This window comes from Stomoxys calcitrans, chromosome 3 (genome assembly GCF_963082655.1).
Source record: "Stomoxys calcitrans chromosome 3, idStoCalc2.1, whole genome shotgun sequence".
Classification (NCBI taxonomy): domain Eukaryota; kingdom Metazoa; phylum Arthropoda; class Insecta; order Diptera; family Muscidae; genus Stomoxys; species Stomoxys calcitrans.
In genome coordinates this window covers 36,065,394-36,082,714 of record NC_081554.1, presented here as the reverse complement: position 1 = coordinate 36,082,714, position 17,321 = coordinate 36,065,394, and the positions used below count along the sequence as shown (strand labels likewise).

At 39.3% G+C, this 17,321-nt stretch overlaps 1 protein-coding gene across 1 annotated transcript; it reads left to right on the top strand.

Moving 5' to 3' along the window:
• The first annotated feature begins 9,247 nt into the window (after positions 1 to 9,247).
• Positions 9,248 to 12,535, top strand: LOC131996016 (uncharacterized). Its single transcript, XM_059365427.1, has one exon. The coding sequence runs from the start codon at positions 9,248 to 9,250 to the stop codon at positions 12,533 to 12,535; it is 3,288 nt and encodes a 1,095-aa protein (XP_059221410.1).
• Positions 12,536 to 17,321: the final 4,786 nt, after the last annotated feature.

Genomic DNA, 17,321 nt, shown 5'->3' with positions numbered 1-17,321 from the left:
GTGGGGTAAGGTAAGGGGGGGGGTAGTGGGGGGGGGTCAGCCCCCCTCTTGAGATATATATAACTCCTATCAAACTAGCAAAAATTAAAGCTTCTAGGAACCAAACAAGGATTATCGAGAGACCGGTTTACAAGAGAGCTGTATCCGATTATTGACTGATTTGGACCATATTTGGCACAGTTGTTGAAGGTCGTAACAGAACGCCACATTCAAAATGTAAGACAAATCGAACCGAACACTGATTTTGGTAATAAAATTCAATGATTTGCAAGCGTTGCTCGTTAGTAAGTCTATTCATGATGAAATGTCAAAGCATACTGAGCATCTTTCTCTTTGACACCATGTCTGAAATCCCACGTGATCTCTCAAATACTAATGCATGAAAATCCTAACCTCAAAAAAATCACCCTTTATAAGATTTTGTTTTTTAAAACAATGTCCTAATTCTCATTTCTCTCATTTAAGAATTTGGGCATTCCAATTACAACATTCCGTGGACTGAGAAGAATTTTGTTTGCGGTTTCATGTTTTGTGTCAAATTATGACCTTTATTATTATTTATTTAGCTAAACTATTATTCGCCGTTAGTCAACACCAGAATGGAACTAAAAACCACTAAATAAACTAACACAACTCAGTCGTTTGTAGGTCCCGAATGGCCTTCCCTTTTTTTAATTGTTGTGATTTAAAATAAATGAAAAAAACATGAATTGAGCATTTTTGCAACTTTTGAAGGATGTGAATACTATGACAATATTGTTGGCAGTTTTTACCTAGTTGTGCCTGTTCGTATTTCTTTTGTTTCAGCCATTCGCAATGGCCATGGCGTTGGTGAATATTTACAAAAAGGCTTTCTTCGCATTATCTTCACCAGTTTGAATCTATTGTTTGTGGTTATTTTTCAGCTTTATCATCATCAGCAAGCAGCAGATTTTTTTTTTGTTTTCACAAAGCTCAGTGGTTTTTATTTTTTTTTGGGCAAAAATACACTGCAAGAGCGACCAATTTTTTTAAAATGTATATCGTGAATGCGTTACATTTATAGGCATCCTGATATATATATACAAAAATTATGTTTAATTTTGTTTATGTTGTATAGATGTTAGATGTTAGCATGTCCCCTATGACGCTAAGTGCCTAGATTCAAACCTCGGCTCGAAAATGACAGAAATTTTCAGCGGTGGTTATCCCTTTATTAATGCTAGCTACCTTTGCGAGGTATCACGTTAAAACTTCTCTACAGGCATACAAAATTAATTCCTTAGTATTGAGCTTAAACTTTAATCGAACTGCACTCATTGATATGAGAGTAGTAAAGGGTGATTTTTTTGAGGTTAGGATTTTCATGCATTAGTATTTGACAGATCACGTGGGATTTCAGACATGGTGTCAAAGAGAAAGATGCTCAGTATGCCTTGACATTTCATCATGAATAGACTTACTAACGAGCAACGCTTGCAAATCATTGAATTTTATTACCAAAATCAGTGTTCGGTTCGAAATGTGTTCATTCACCGTAACGTTGCGTCCAACAGCATCTTTGAAAAAATACGGTCCAATGATTCCACCAGCGTACAAACCACACCAAACAGTGCATTTTTCGGGATGCATGGGAAGTTCTTGAACGGCTTCTGGTTGCTCTTCACTCCAAATGCGGCAATTTTGCTTATTTACGTAGCCATTCAACCAGAAATGAGCCTCATCGCTGAACAAAATTTGTCAAAATTTGAACACATTTCGAACCGAACACTGATTTTGGTAATAAAATTCAATGATTTGCAAGCGTTGCTCGTTAGTAAGTCTATTCATGATGAAATGTCAAAGCATACTGAGCATCTTTCTCTTTGACACCATGTCTGAAATCCCACGTGATCTGTCAAATACTAATGCATGAAAATCCTAACCTCAAAAAAATCACCCTTTATATCCTGTTCCTTAATGTTCATGAAAAATTTATTTAGATTGGGTTTAAGTGGAAGTCTGCCATTAGACCCACTTGGACATATTCGTCCATTGTGATAACACAGTAACAGGAGAAGGAAGATACCTTCTAGTTCCTACCGTTGAACCATCTAGATCGCTTTAAAAAGCCCAACAAGTTGCCAATGTTCACATCCGCTTAATCAGACAGGTCCTCAAAGAAATGAGAACCTAAAGTACATCCCCTTCCGACTGCTAGTGCTGGACACACACAGAAGGTGTTCTATATAGTCAATTCTTCTTCGATGTCCTCACAGCTTCTGAAAAAGTCGTTGCTGGCAACCTTCAGTTTATCAGCATGTTTTCCGATTAGACAGGACCTGTCAATGACGGACTCAATGACAGAGACATCTGTTCTAGTCAACGACAGCAAAGCGGTAGACCTTTTCGAGTCTGGATTAGGCCATATAGTTTTGGAATGCTGCCAACCCCCTCTTTGTGTGACCATCTATCATTTCTTGTCCTTCGGGCATGGTACCATACCCACAGATTCCCGTATCCCTGAAATGTGTAGGGTAGTTCCTAATTCTGGCAAGCTCATCCACTTTACAATTCCGTGGGATATCTCTGTGACCCGGCACCCAAAACATGTGAATTTTGAACTGTTCAGATATCTCGGTGAGAGATCTGTGACAGTCGAGGGCGGTTTTATACCCACCACCGACGGATGGAGGTGGGTTTCCGTTTGCAACACATTCCGTTTGCAACACATCGAAATATCCATTTCCGACCCTATAAAGTATATATATTCTTGATCAGCGTAAAAATCTACGACGGTCAAGCCATGTCCGTCCGTCTGTCTGTTGAAATCACCCTACAGTCTTTAAAAATGGAGGTATTGAGCTGAAACTTTGCACGGATTCTGTTTTGTCCATAAGCAGGTTAATTTCGAAGATGGGCTAAATCGGACTATATCTTGATATAGCCCCCATATAGACCGATCCGCCGATTTAGGGTCTTAGGTTCATAAAAGCCACATTTATTATCCGATTTTGTCGTAGGCCCTTTGTAATTTAGCCCAGATCGGACCAGATTCGGATATAGCTGCCATACAGACCGATCTCTCGATTTAAGGTCTTAGGCCCATAAAAGGCGCATTTATTGCGTTGAAGTACTTCAATTCTTTGAGAAATAAGATAAGGCTGCAGAGAAAAGGTTTGATTGACCCGTAACTTTGAGAACCGCATAGTAGGCGGCAAATTCGGTGGTCGTGATCCCGAGTGTCTCGGTCTCTGGCATTGATGACACCCCCATTAGAATACCAGTTGAAGAGATTTGAGCAAAGAAGACCGATTTAATTGTAGCCTCGGATACTACAATAGCTCTGTAGCTGAGGCAAAATCGTCCCGAACGAAGCAGGAAAAGAGGAAGGAGCATAAAGACGACAGAAGCAATGAATCCAGTGGTGCGTATGACAATATAAAATTGAAATAAGCCAATGAAAGTTTGGCTGTTCAAATGAGCCTTGCTCAGTCTAAAGCTGATGAATACCGATAGCAGATTCAGGCATCCACGAATACTATTCAAAATTTCTCGGAGGAATCTTATTTATACCCACCACCAAAGGATGGAGGTGTATTCCTTTTTGTCATTCCGTTTGCAATACATCGAAATATGCATTTCCGACCCTATAAAGTATATATTTTCTTGATCAGCGTAAAAATCTAAGGAGATCTAGCCATGTCCGTCCGTCTGTCTGTTGAAATCGCGCTACAGTCCTTAAAAAAGGGAGATATTGAGCTGAAACTTTGCACAAATTCTTTTTTGTCCATAAGCAGGTTAAGTTCGAAAATGGGCTAAATCGGACTATATCTTGATATAGCCCCCATATAGGCCGATCCGCCGATTTCGGGTCTAAGGTTCATAAAAGCCACATTTATTATCCGATTTTGTCGTAGGCCCATTGTAATTTGGCCCAGATCGGACCAGATTCGGATATAGCTGTCATACAGACCGATCTCTCGATTTAAGGTCTTAGGCCCATAAAATGCGCATTTATCGTCCGATGTCGCATTTATTGTGTCGAAATTTGGGAAAGTGAGTTGTGTTAGGCCCTTCAACCTTCTTTTGTAATTTGGCCCAGATCGGTTCAGATTTGGATATAGCTGTCATATAGACGGATCTCTATATATAGTGTTTAGGATTACGAAATTTGGGACAGTGAGTTGCATTAGGCTCCTCAACTCCTTTTTGCAATTTGGACTTGATCGGTCCAGATTTGAATATAGCTGCCATATAGACCAATCTCTCGACCTAAGGTTTTGGACCCATAAAAGACGCATTTATTGTCCAATTTCGCCGAAACTTTGGGGCAATGAGTTGTGTTAGGCCCTTCGACAATCTTCTTCGATTTGGCCCAGATCGGTTCAGATTTGGATATAGCTGCCATATAGACCGATCTCTCGATTTTAAGTCTTGGCCCCATAGAAAGCACATTTATTATCCGATTTCGCTGAAATTTGATACAGTGGCTTGTGTTAGGTTTTTCGACATCCGTGTCGTATATGGTTCAGATCGGTCTTTATTTGAATATGGTTTCCAAAAAGACCATTATTTTGTTCTACCAAATTGTACAATGACTTGTACTTATTAGACCTCTCAGTATCCGTGTCGAATTTGGTGCAAAACGGACCCTATCTCGATAAAGCTGATATGGGGGCATAAATTAGGCATTTTTCACCGGATTATGGCAAAAGGTGATTTACATATATACCCGATGTGATGGGCATTCAAAGTTCGGCCCGGCCGAACTTAACACCTTTTTACTTGTTTGTGTTCAGAAATACGTTTTCCAGGGATTTAATGGCTGCCTGGCTGTCTAAAAAGATATTTATGCCAATCGTCGTAATGACATCTTAGCCATTCCACCACTTCCTTAATTGCAAGGATCTTCGCTTGATACACACTTGCAGTGGTCGGGAAACCTTTTCGATATGACCAGTTCTAGATCTTTAGAGTACACCCCAAAGCCCACCTGGTCGTTTAGTTTGGAACCATACGTATAGAAGTCTATGTAACTTCTATTACCAGGGATGTCGTAGTTCCTATCGGTTCTGTCAGGAATAGTAGTTCAGCAATTTTTATCAAAAAGCGTCTCAGGTAGGGTGTAATCAACACTGCCTGGAACATCGGATATTGTATCACACATAACACAGCGCCTGTAGCCGCCACATGACCAAAGAGAAAGCTCCCTTAAACTCACGGCAGTGTGACTGCAATTTGTCTAGCCACAATGTTCAGAGGCATAAGATGTAGCATTCAATTGAGTGCATCAGATGGTTTCGTCCTCAGTGCGGCTGTGAAGCACAAACCAGCCATCCTTGGGATCCGGTTAAATATTGAGCAGTAGGTGGACTTTTGAAGCCCTGTCCACCAGACCACAATACCATATAGCATTAAACGGCAGATCGTTCTATATGGCAGCTATATCTAAATATAGTCCAATCTGAATCGTATTTAGGTTGTATGTCGGAAGGCTTAAAACAACTCACTCAATGCAAAGCTTTAATGGGCTTCAGACCCTTAATCAGCAGATCGGTCTGTATGTCAGCCAAATATATTCCTATCGAATGTTGGGAAGCTTAAAATAATTCACTGTTTAAAAATTCAACGAGATTGGGTAATAAATGCAGCTTTAATGGGCTTTAGACCCCTAACCGACAGAACATTCTATATGACAGCAATATCTCTATATTGCTGTCAGGATATCGGGAAGACTAAAACTACTCACTGTTTCAAATTTCCGCGAAATCGGTTAAAAAATGAAGCATTTATGGGCTTCAGACCCTTTATCGTCAGATCGGTCTATATGGTAGCTATATCTAAATATAGTCTGATCTGAACCATATTCGGATCGAATATCGGGAGGCCTAAACTTACTCACTGTTTAAAATTTCATCGAAATCGGGTAATAAATAAAGCTTTTATTGGCTTCAGACCCTTTATCGGCAGATCGGTCTATGTAGCAGCTATATCCAAATATGGTCCGATTTGGCCCTTTCATAAACTTATACTGGGTGCAGCAAAAAGACGTGTCTGTGCCAGATTTCAGCATAATGTGCCAATTTTTGAAGGCTGCAGAGTGATTACAACAGACGGACGGACAGTTCAATCAAGGAGATTGTTGACGCCAATCTCAAAAATGCCTTAATTTAAATTTATAGCAACTCAATTTTGTATCTGTCAGTTCGTAATTATTGATAGGGTTAAGTAACGTAATTATTGTTAGTGTTTAGTAACTAGTAATTTTTAATTAAATGTTTTTAAAATGTCAAGTAGCGTCCTCATTCGCCATATTCTTAAAGTCCATAAAAATTTGCAAGTTGGCATATACGCGGTGTTGCGGATTCAGGAGGAATATTGCAGATAATTATTAAAATCTAGTGGTTTTCATACCAAAAAGTAGGTTACGTTTTTTTTTTGTTATAATTTTTGTATTTTTACTTGTATGTTTTTATGTAGGAATTTTAATATAAATGCACTTGTGAAATAAATCAAGTCTTTTGTGGAACTGGTGTATTTTATTCAAAATCCCGTGGAAACTGCTAGCTCTGGCAAATTGCCTTCTCAACATTTTAAAATTCTTTTTGCCGTATACTTCGTCTCCATCTGACTCACCCATAGCATCAATATTTTTGCCAATCTCGCAGTAAGTACAATGAATAACGACATTACAACGGGTCAACCACAAAATGATAATGGTTGCATCCTATGTCCAAATCCCCCTGACTCAAACATGTTATCTTGCATGGAATGCAAAAGAGTATTTCATAAAATTTGCCTTAAAAATGCCAATAGAACGAATCAACTCTGTCCAGACTGTGCAGACCGCAGGCCACCTTCGCCTACCCATAGTATCCGAAGCCATTCCTCTGCTGTCTCGCGCCAATCTCATGCACGTAGCATTCAACTACAACTACAGCGTCTTGAAGAAGAGAGAAATCTCAATTTAGAATTTCTAAACAAAAAATATGACCTTCTGCAGGAAGCTGCAACCGTAAATGAAAATTCATCAACTAGTTCTCAATCGGTCCAAAACTGGGTCAATCAACTTCCCAATCATGACCAGCAAGCCGAATCAGCCTTAATGTCTACCAACAACAATGGTGTACATGCGCAGTCCACACATTTGTTTGAAGAAACGTCTTACTTGGATATGCCTAATAGTTCAGCAGAACGAAACTCCAATAGTGAAACCACTCGTGGTACGGGACAAAATAAAGTAACAACTGGCAGTGCTACCCAATTACCGCCCAATTCTACTAACCTGTGCTCAGCAGCTTGTAACATTGCAACTTCAACGATAGGCAATACTGCACCGATTGCTGCAGTGTCAGCCACCACCAATAGTGGAGATCAAAGATATTTGCATACGCAGACTGCTTCGCTTAATCCCAATGCGGTAACTTTCATAAATTTACCCAAAAATTCTTATTTTAACACTGCAACACAACTTCCACCATCTGTTGCAAGTGCACCCCGCCAGAATTATCCCGAAAATACACAATCTTTTATTTATCAAGCACCCATTTCATCTACAATGCGCCCCCAAACGAACAGTTTCAATAGCACATCCCAATTTCATAATAGCAATCTACTGCAACAAAGCAGCATCAATGCTAGACAATCTGTTCCCAAGGAACTGCCAATATTTTCCGGGCACGCCGATGACTGGCCATTATTTATTTCCACTTTCGAATGGTCCACCTCAACTTGCTGCTTTTCGGAGGCCGAGAACTTAATTCGTCTCCAAAAGTCTTTAAAAGGTGAAGCACTTTATAGTGTACAGCATTTGCTTATCCATCCATCAAATGTCTCTGCCGTCATCGATATTCTTCGAATGCTCTACGGCCAACCCGAAAAGATATTGAACTCTATAAAAGAAAGAATAAATTCATCGCCAAAGGTAGATGAAAACAATTTGCAAACACTGACTCACTTTGCGATAAACGTCCGTAGTCTAATCGCCACTATTAAAGCCGGCAACTTGCCAGATGAGATAAATAATTCTTTTTTACTTCAACAATTACTGCAAAAACTCCCATCTTCGTATCAAATGCAGTGGGCAACCATAAAACAGCAGCTTATGATTCAAAACAAGAAACCAAACTTATCTGCGTTTGACAGTTGGTTATTCAGTGTTGGATTAACAGCCAGTACAATAACAACTGATCCCATTTCTAACAATCGAGATAAAAATCGTCATACTAAAAGCAGCAGCTTCAATAACAACAAAACAACTACAAGTAAGAGAGCATTTATCTACTCTCATAGTGATGATAAAAAGTGCATTGTATGCAACAATAAAAACTGCAGAGCTGTGAGTGACTGTCCAACATATCAGTCGTTGGAACGCAGTGAAAAATGGAACGTGGTGAGAACCAAGAAGCTTTGCAAATACTGTTTGGGTGTGCATATGGGAGAATGCAGGAAAAAGAAAAAGTGCGGCGAGGAAGGCTGTGAGTACTATCACCATTCTTCCCTACATCGATATACGTCACCTTCACCACCTGTTGGAAGCAAACAAACGTCAAATCAAAATATGACAAACAGTTCAAATGAAAGAGACGTGATACATAATTCCCACAATAATATGTTGACAAATATTTTGTTTAAAATTGTGCCAATTACTATATATGGAAATAATAAAAGCATCGAAACCTATGCGTTTATTGATGAGGGTTCGTCGGTCAGCCTTATGGATAATTCAATTGCCAGTGATCTAAAAATTGATGGTGTGGCTAGCCCCCTGTGTTTGAAATGGACGGGAGGTATGCAGCGAAGGGAAAAAAATTCAATGAAATTAACAATTCAAATTTCAGGGAACAGCAAAACCCGTGTGTCTTTAAACGTATGTACAGTGGAATCATTAAGTTTACCAGTGCAATCTTTGAACTACAAATTGTTAGCGCAGCGTTATCGCCATCTCCGAAATTTGCCTGTTAAAAGTTATGTGAACGCTGAGCCAAAACTACTTATTGGATTAAATCATCTTAATTTGGGTATTTCCAACAAGATTCGTGAAGGTGCCTCCAATGAGCCTGTTGCTGTCCGAACGAAACTGGGATGGATCATATACGGCACAACATCCGAACCAGATCATACAAGTAAGCCATTTAATTTTCAAGTATGTAATTGTACAGCTAGCGATGAAAAATTAGATGAGTTAGTAAGAAGTTTTTACACACTCGAGAGCATTGGGATATGTACAAAAGACCCTCTTAAATCTGAAGATGAGAGTCGAGCATTAAACTTATTAAGCAAATACATGAAGCAAAAGGCAAGTGGTAATTATGAGGTTCCATTATTATGGAAGTTTGATTGTGTCGAACTGCCAAACAGTTTTGATATGGCTATAAAGCGGTTAACTTGCCTCGAAGGGAAGTTAAAACGAAACTTTGATCTCTTAAACATTTTTCGAGATACAATTTCTAAATACCTATCTAAAGGCTACATACGTAGACTTGATGAAAAAGACATCAGGCGCAACGACGGAAAAGTTTGGTATTTACCAATTTTTGCCGTCTTTAATAAGAATAAGCCTGGTAAATCGCGTGTGGTGTGGGACGCGGCTGCCAGGGTTGGTGAATTTTCGTTGAACTCGTTTCTGCTTAAGGGGCCTGATATGTTGACATCATTGCCATCAATTCTTTTTAAATTTCGGCAAAAGAAAGTGGCAGTATGTGGAGACATCGAAGAGATGTTTCATCAAATTCACATCAGAGCAGAAGATCGTGATGTGCAACGGTTTCTTTGGAGGGATTGTAACCAGGAGAGAGCGCCAGATGTGTACATAATGGACGTCATGATATTTGGTGCCACATGCGCTCCCAGCATATCGCAGTATGTGAAGAATTACAATGCTGACAAATTTCTGGAAGAGTTTCCCCTTGCTGCAAAGGCAATCAAACAAAATCATTATGTGGATGATTTGCTATGTTCTATTGATACGGCTGAGGAGGCAATAAAATTGGTTAAAGATGTGTGCTTTGTACATCGCCAAGCTGGTTTCAATATAAGAAACTGGGTGTCCAATAGCAGGGAGGTTAGGAATGCATTTGCATCTACTCTTTCGGAGAAAGTTAAATGCATAAATTTTAAAGCCGAAAACAGTGTTGAGAAAGTACTGGGCGTTTTTTGGGAGCATGATGAGGATGTTATAACATTTAAAATAGCATCATGGCTTCTGGAGGGTGAATTATTGTCAACCAAAAAAGCTCCAACTAAGCGAGAAATGCTTAGACTAGTAATGTCCATTTACGACCCCCTGGGACTAATTGGACACATAGTTATGTTCGTGAAGGTTCTCATGCAAGAAGTTTGGAGGTCCAAATCGGGGTGGGATGAACCAATCCATCACGAATTGGCGGCAAAATGGAGTCACTGGTTACGAATTTTGCCAGACATCGAAAACCTCAAAATAGAAAGATGCTATCTAAAAACTTTTCATAATTATGAAGGCGTTAATGTCCAGCTGCATACCTTTGTGGATGCCAGCAAGGACGGTTATGCTGCTGTATGTTATTTAAGACTGAAGAAAAATGCCGATGTGGTTTGTTCGTTAGTGACTGCCAAAACCAGAGTTGCCCCAATTAAAATAACGTCAGTGCCTAGGCTTGAACTTATGGCAGCTTTAATAGGAGCGCGTCTAGCGAAGTTTGTGCTGGATAATCACGAAATTGGAATTTCTAAAAAATATTTTTGGAGCGATTCGAAGACAGTTTTGAGTTGGATCAACTCTGACCATCGCAAATATAACCAGTTTGTTGCATTTCGGGTTACGGAAATCCTGGAACTCTCATCAATCAGCGATTGGAATTGGGTTCCAAGTAGAGAGAATGTGGCCGATGATGCCACAAAATGGTCGAAAATTCCAAATTTTTCCGATTCTAGTAGGTGGTTCCATGGACCAGCTTTTTTGTTCCAACCTGAAGAAATGTGGCCCCAAAAGACGGGTTTTAGTGGTAATACAGAGGAGGAACGAATACATACCTCGTACCCAATAAATAAATACGAGCCCATTTTAAATGAGCTGCGATTTTCGAAATGGAATCGGCTGGTGAGAGCTATTGCTTATGTGGTCAAATTTATTACTATTTGTCGAAAAAATGAGCCCAGATGCCAAGGATTAACACTGGATTATTTAAAGAGAGCGGAGCATATAATATATAAACAGGTGCAATCTGTGACTTACTCAGCTGAAATTGCTGCCCTGAATACAAAGTCTCCTGTGCCAAAATCCAGCGAAATTTTTTCAAAAACACCCTATTTGGAGGAAGGGCTTTTACGAGTTGATGGCAGAATAGATTTGGCAAATGTTACATTTGACCAAAAGCGTCCAATAATATTGCCCAGAAAACATTATGTTACCAAATTAATAATTCTTCATTATCACGAAAAATTTCATCATATGCATCATGAAACAGTTGTGAATGAGCTGAGGCAAAAGTATGCCATCTCGAAACTTCGCACCACTGTAAAGACTATTTTTCGTTCCTGTCAATTCTGTAAAATCACCAAGGTGGTGCCTAACCCCCCTCAGATGGCAAAGTTACCTCGAGCTCGTGTAGCTGCTTATGCATCTCCATTCTCTTATACTGGAGTAGACTTCTTTGGGCCCATATTGGTCAGTGTGAATCGCCACAAAGAGAAACGATATGGCTGTTTGTTTACGTGCCTCACTATAAGGGCCGTTCATATTGAGATTGCACATTCTCTTACGACAAGCTCTTGTATTTTGGCTATTCGCAATTTTATGGCGCGTAGAGGTACACCGCATGAGTTCTATAGCGACAATGGAACTAATTTTATTGGAGCAGAGAGGGAACTAAGAGAGGCGCTAGCAGAGGTTAACAAAAACGAATTACTCGAAACTTTTACAACTGCCAACACCAAATGGAATTTTAATCCTCCTGCTTCACCCCACATGGGAGGCGCCTGGGAGCGTTTAGTTCGCTCAATCAAAATGGTTTTGTATAAGATCATGCCCTCAAGGCACCCTACTGATGAGCTACTTTTGAGCATGTTAATCGAGGTGGAAAATGTGATAAATTCGAGGCCGCTCGCATATGTTCCAATTGAAGAACATATGGCAGAAGCTTTAACCCCGAATCATTTTCTTGTGGGAAGCTCCAATGGGCTAAAACCCTTAACTACAGTTTACGACAGTGGAACCTTATTGAGACAGAGCTGGCTTATTTCTCAACAATATGGCAACATATTTTGGAAGAAGTGGCTGGCCGAATATTTACCATCGCTTACTTGTAGGACAAAATGGCACGAGAAATCAAAGGCATTATGTCAGGGGGATTTAGTTATCATTGTAGACCCTTCTTTACCTAGAAATGTCTGGCTGCGAGGCAAAGTACTTGAAACGAGGTTGGCACCAGATGGTCAGGTCCGCAGCGCAAAAATATTGACATGTCGAGGCGTAATGGAGAGACCTGCAACGAAGCTGGCAATTTTGGATGTTGCTGCTCAAACTAAGTCTGACGTAGAAGAAGCTTCTTGTCATACTCCGGGGGGAATGTTGACGCCAATCTCAAAAATGCCTTAATTTAAATTTATAGCAACTCAATTTTGTATCTGTCAGTTCGTAATTATTGATAGGGTTAAGTAACGTAATTATTGTTAGTGTTTAGTAACTAGTAATTTTTAATTAAATGTTTTTAAAATGTCAAGTAGCGTCCTCATTCGCCATATTCTTAAAGTCCATAAAAATTTGCAAGTTGGCATATACGCGGTGTTGCGGATTCAGGAGGAATATTGCAGATAATTATTAAAATCTAGTGGTTTTCATACCAAAAAGTAGGTTACGTTTTTTTTTTGTTATAATTTTTGTATTTTTACTTGTATGTTTTTATGTAGGAATTTTAATATAAATGCACTTGTGAAATAAATCAAGTCTTTTGTGGAACTGGTGTATTTTATTCAAAATCCCGTGGAAACTGCTAGCTCTGGCAAATTGCCTTCTCAACAGAGATGTTTCAATCTTCTTAGAATTTTACGACGATCCGAAATATATGTACTTTGTTGGGATGGAAATTGTTTTTTCGGTGTGTTGCGAAACGGAAACTATTGGTGGGGGCATAAAAATAGCGAACTTAAAGCAGCAGATTTTGTTTGCCGATTAAGCTGACCGATGTTTGCTAATACAGCAGTCTTATGTTTGCTGAAACAGCAGTAATGTCTGTTTTTCCACTTTCAGCAGTGTTTGCTGTTTTAGCAAACATTTTTGCTAAGACCACCGTAATGCTGGCAACATTTATGAGATGCTATGCCATGTAAAACTTCTCTCCAAAGAGGTGTCGCACTGCGGAACGCCTTCGTTCTCGGCTATAAAAAAGAGGCCCCTTATCATTGAGCTTAAACTTGAATCGGAATGCGCTCATGGATATGTTAAAATTTTGCAATTTTTTGCTGTTTTGAATAACAACTTTGCAAAAGGTGTATTTTGATGCGCTTAAATATCCTATCGTTGTCATTCAGCTCTAACAGGTCGTAGTTCGTATGACGCCTTTATTGTCCATTTTACGCAAACTCTTCCATATATTTCAAGAAGAATCTTTCTCTCAGACACTCCAAGTACTGCCTCATCTGCTTTCGCAAATACCCATACTCCGGAGCCTTACAACAGCACGTACCAGTGTCTCGTATAGTGTAATTTTCTTCTGTCGTGAGGTGGCTTTGCTCCTCAGCTCCTTACTCAACCCAAAGTATCATCTGTTAGCCAATATTTTCTTCTTTTTATTTCAAAATTGGTGTCATTTGTTTCCGTTACAGCGGTGCCGAAGTAGATAAAGTTGTGGAGGAAAATAAAGCTAAATCCAAAATTCTTCATAAAACGTTTTTTCACATTGAAATCTTTACGCTGGGTATATCTCTATATCTATATATCTATCAGGCAAAAATATAAATTATTCAAATTATAAAGAAAATCAAATTTTGGGAGCTTTATTTTCTGAGTGTAGCAATATTATGATTATCTGGCCCTAGGGTTATTCACAGTTGGTTTGAGTCTTGGTTTATTTTCCTAATTTTTTTTTTTTTAGTTGTTTCACTTATGTGGAACAAAAACCGAAAATGCATTTGAAGCGCAAAAGTCAACAGTTTTAAGTTCCTCTTTGTTCTTTCGTTTTTCCACAAGCATTGCACTCTGTTGTTTGGAACTGCTGCTCATTTGTAGTTAGAAAATAAGGCCAGATTAAGTTTTGCCCCCTTTTTCCCTTGAGCACCAGTCTTGGTTTTAGTTACATTTGCTATTGTTTTGTTTGCACATTTTAGTGAAAGCGTTTGGAATTTTTGTGGAACACCACAGCAATATTTTCCTTATTATGGCTAAGCCATTATTCAAAATGTATTTTAGCAAAGCAAAACGTACGATTGTTTCATTGCTAAAGATATTTAACATATGGAGTGGCAATATTTTGGCTCAATGGTGACGTAATACTCGCATGTGATTATTTACTACAATCACTGTAGGGGAATTCAAATCGCTTAAGACCCTGCAATCTAGAAACGGCTCTATATTGCTTCTATATCTTAATAAGTTTCGATTCTTCCATAATCGGTGCAGATGTCATGCAATTCACTGTTTCATTGTAATAAACTCCCATGGTCGCAAGACCTTTAATTGGGAGATGGGTCAATATTGTAGATATATTTAAATATGATCCGATTTGAACCATATTCCTTAAGGAGTTTATAACGTCTCAACGAAATCAACAATAAATGCGTCTGTTGCAGGCAACCTTAAGGAACAGCAAGGTTACTTCGCCCATATCAATGAGTTTCTCCCGATACAAGTTAAAGCTCAATAGTAAGAGATCTCCTATTTATAGAAGACTAGCTGGACAGGGCCCGCTTCGCTGCGTCTTCTTTTACTTTACATGGAACAAAATTTTCCTTGGAATATTTCTTTCGACAATTAAAAATCTTTTAGTAAAATGCATGCTTGATAAACAGTTTAACAATATAAGTGACTTTATCGGAATCCCATATGATCTTTATTAGTCTACGAATGTAAGTTTGGATGTAAGGTGTACTCCATTCCTAAAATACTTTATTTCAGCCCGATATTCTCATGATATCTGATTCAGGGGTGTTTTCGGGGGGTGAGGTGGTCCCCCAGACACTTGGCCCTGAAAAAATATCAGAATCGTGCTCTTCTCTCAAATACCATTTATTTAAACCCCATATTGCCATTGGTTTTGAGAGGAGTTTACAGGATGAGGCGTCCCCCAAAAACATGGCCCCAAAATTAGTTATCAAATTCGTTTCCTAATCTCAAATATCTTTCATTTGAGCTACATATTGGTATGGTCGAAAAATGTTTACCCTTTGTGGGGTGTTTTGGGGAAGGGGTGATGCCCTAAATACATGGTCCGTCTTACATTTGGATATCAAATTCGTATTCTGCTCCCAACTACCTTTATTTGATATTGCGATGGCCAGTAAAAAATTGCTGTTTGTGGGGTATTTTGGGAAAGGGGTAGACCCCCAAGAAAATTGGCCCCAAATGTGGGTATCAATTCTTGCTCTACCCCTTAATTCCTTTCATTTTAGCCCCACATTGACATGGTCGGTAAATATGCCCGGGACTCTGAAAATATATCAGCAACGTGCTCTATTTTTATATATTGGGTTGCCAAAAAAGTAATTGTCGGTATTATAGTAGTAATATAGTCGGCGTTGACAAATTTTTTCAACGGCTTGTGACTCTGTAATTGCATTCTTTCTTCTGTCAGTTATCAGCTGTTACCTTTAGCTTGCTTTAGAAAAAAAGTGTAAAAAAAGTATATTTGATTAAATTTCATTCTAAGTTTTATTAAAAATGCCTTTACTTTATTTTAAAAAATCCGCAATTACTTTTTGGGCAACCCAATATATTGTATTTGAACCCCATATTGCCATTGGCCTCAAAATTGGATATCAAATTAGTTTTCTAATCGCAAATACCATTCACTTAAACCCCTTATTGCAAAAGCCAGCAAATATGTCCGGTTTGGGGTATGGGCCCTAAAGACTATGAATATGGAGCTCCACAGTCTTGAAGACCCAAATTGTTTTGGTGAGTAAATACGTCCTACTTGGGGGTTGTTATGTGGTGGGACGTCCCCTAGACAGTTGGTCCCTAATGTTGATGTCAGATTCATAGACTACTCCCAAATACCCTTCATTTGAGCTCCATTTTTCCATAGTCGGCAAACATGTCTGGTTTGGAGGGTGTTTCGGCGGATGGGGCCACTCAGCGACTTGGCTTTGCAAATATATATCAGATTCGTGTTCTACTCTGAAATACATCTCATTTGAGCCTCATATTGCAATGGTCAGCAAATACTTCCAATTTGGGTGGTATTATGGTGGTGGGGTGGCCCCATATACACAGATTGGCGCTTTACTTCCAAAGACATCACATTTGAGCCCCATATGGCTATGGCCGTAAATTTGTCTTCTTTGGGGAACGTTCTCGGGGATGGGCGGCCACCCAAACACTTGGTCACACATCTGTATATCAGATTCGTATTCTACACTCAAATACCTTTTATTAAAGTCTCATATTGCCATGGTCAGTAAATAAGTCTTGTTTGGGGAAGGGGTGGACCCCCAGAAACTTTGTTCCAAATTTGAATATCATATTCGTATTTCACTCGCAAATACCTTTCATTTGAGTCCCATATTGCCATGGTCGATAAATATGTCCGTTTTAGGGGTGTTTTGGGGGTTGGGGTGGTCCCCCAAACACTTGGTCCGACATTTGGATATCGGATAAGTTTTCTAATCTTAAATACCTTTCATTTAAGTCCCATATTGGTGTTATTTGTGTATATATATATTTGGTAGGGTTTGGGGTGGGGCGCCCTCCCCCCTAGGTACTAGAGGAGGGTCCGCTCCCCCTTCATGTATCAAAAAATGTAGTACCCTATTTTCGCCACGGGATCATTATGCACCATCATTGACAATTTCAAGAAAATCGTTCAGCCGTTTGCCATGGTCGATAACTATGTCCGTTTTAGGGGTGTTTTGGGGGTTGGGGTGGTCCCCCAAACACTTGGTCCGATATTTGGATATCAGATACGTTTTCTAATCTTAAATACCATTCATTTGAGTCTCATATTGGTGTTATTTGTGTATATATGTATATTTGGTAGGGTTTGGGGTGGGGCGCCCCCCCTAGGTACCCCATCCGAAATTTGGATACCAATCACTCAAAATTTCGCTTAAATCGCACCACCCATCTCTGAGATCAGGCGTTTCTGAAAATTGTGTTAAGGGGGAGGGTTCGCTTCAGGTATCAAAAAATGTAGTACCCTATTTTCGCCACAGGATCATTATGCACCATC

What these genes read in the sequence shown, in the direction of transcription:
- LOC131996016 (XM_059365427.1), top strand. Translation starts at nt 9,248, where the DNA reads ATGAAGCAAAAGGCAAGTGGTAATTATGAGGTTCCATTATTATGGAAG.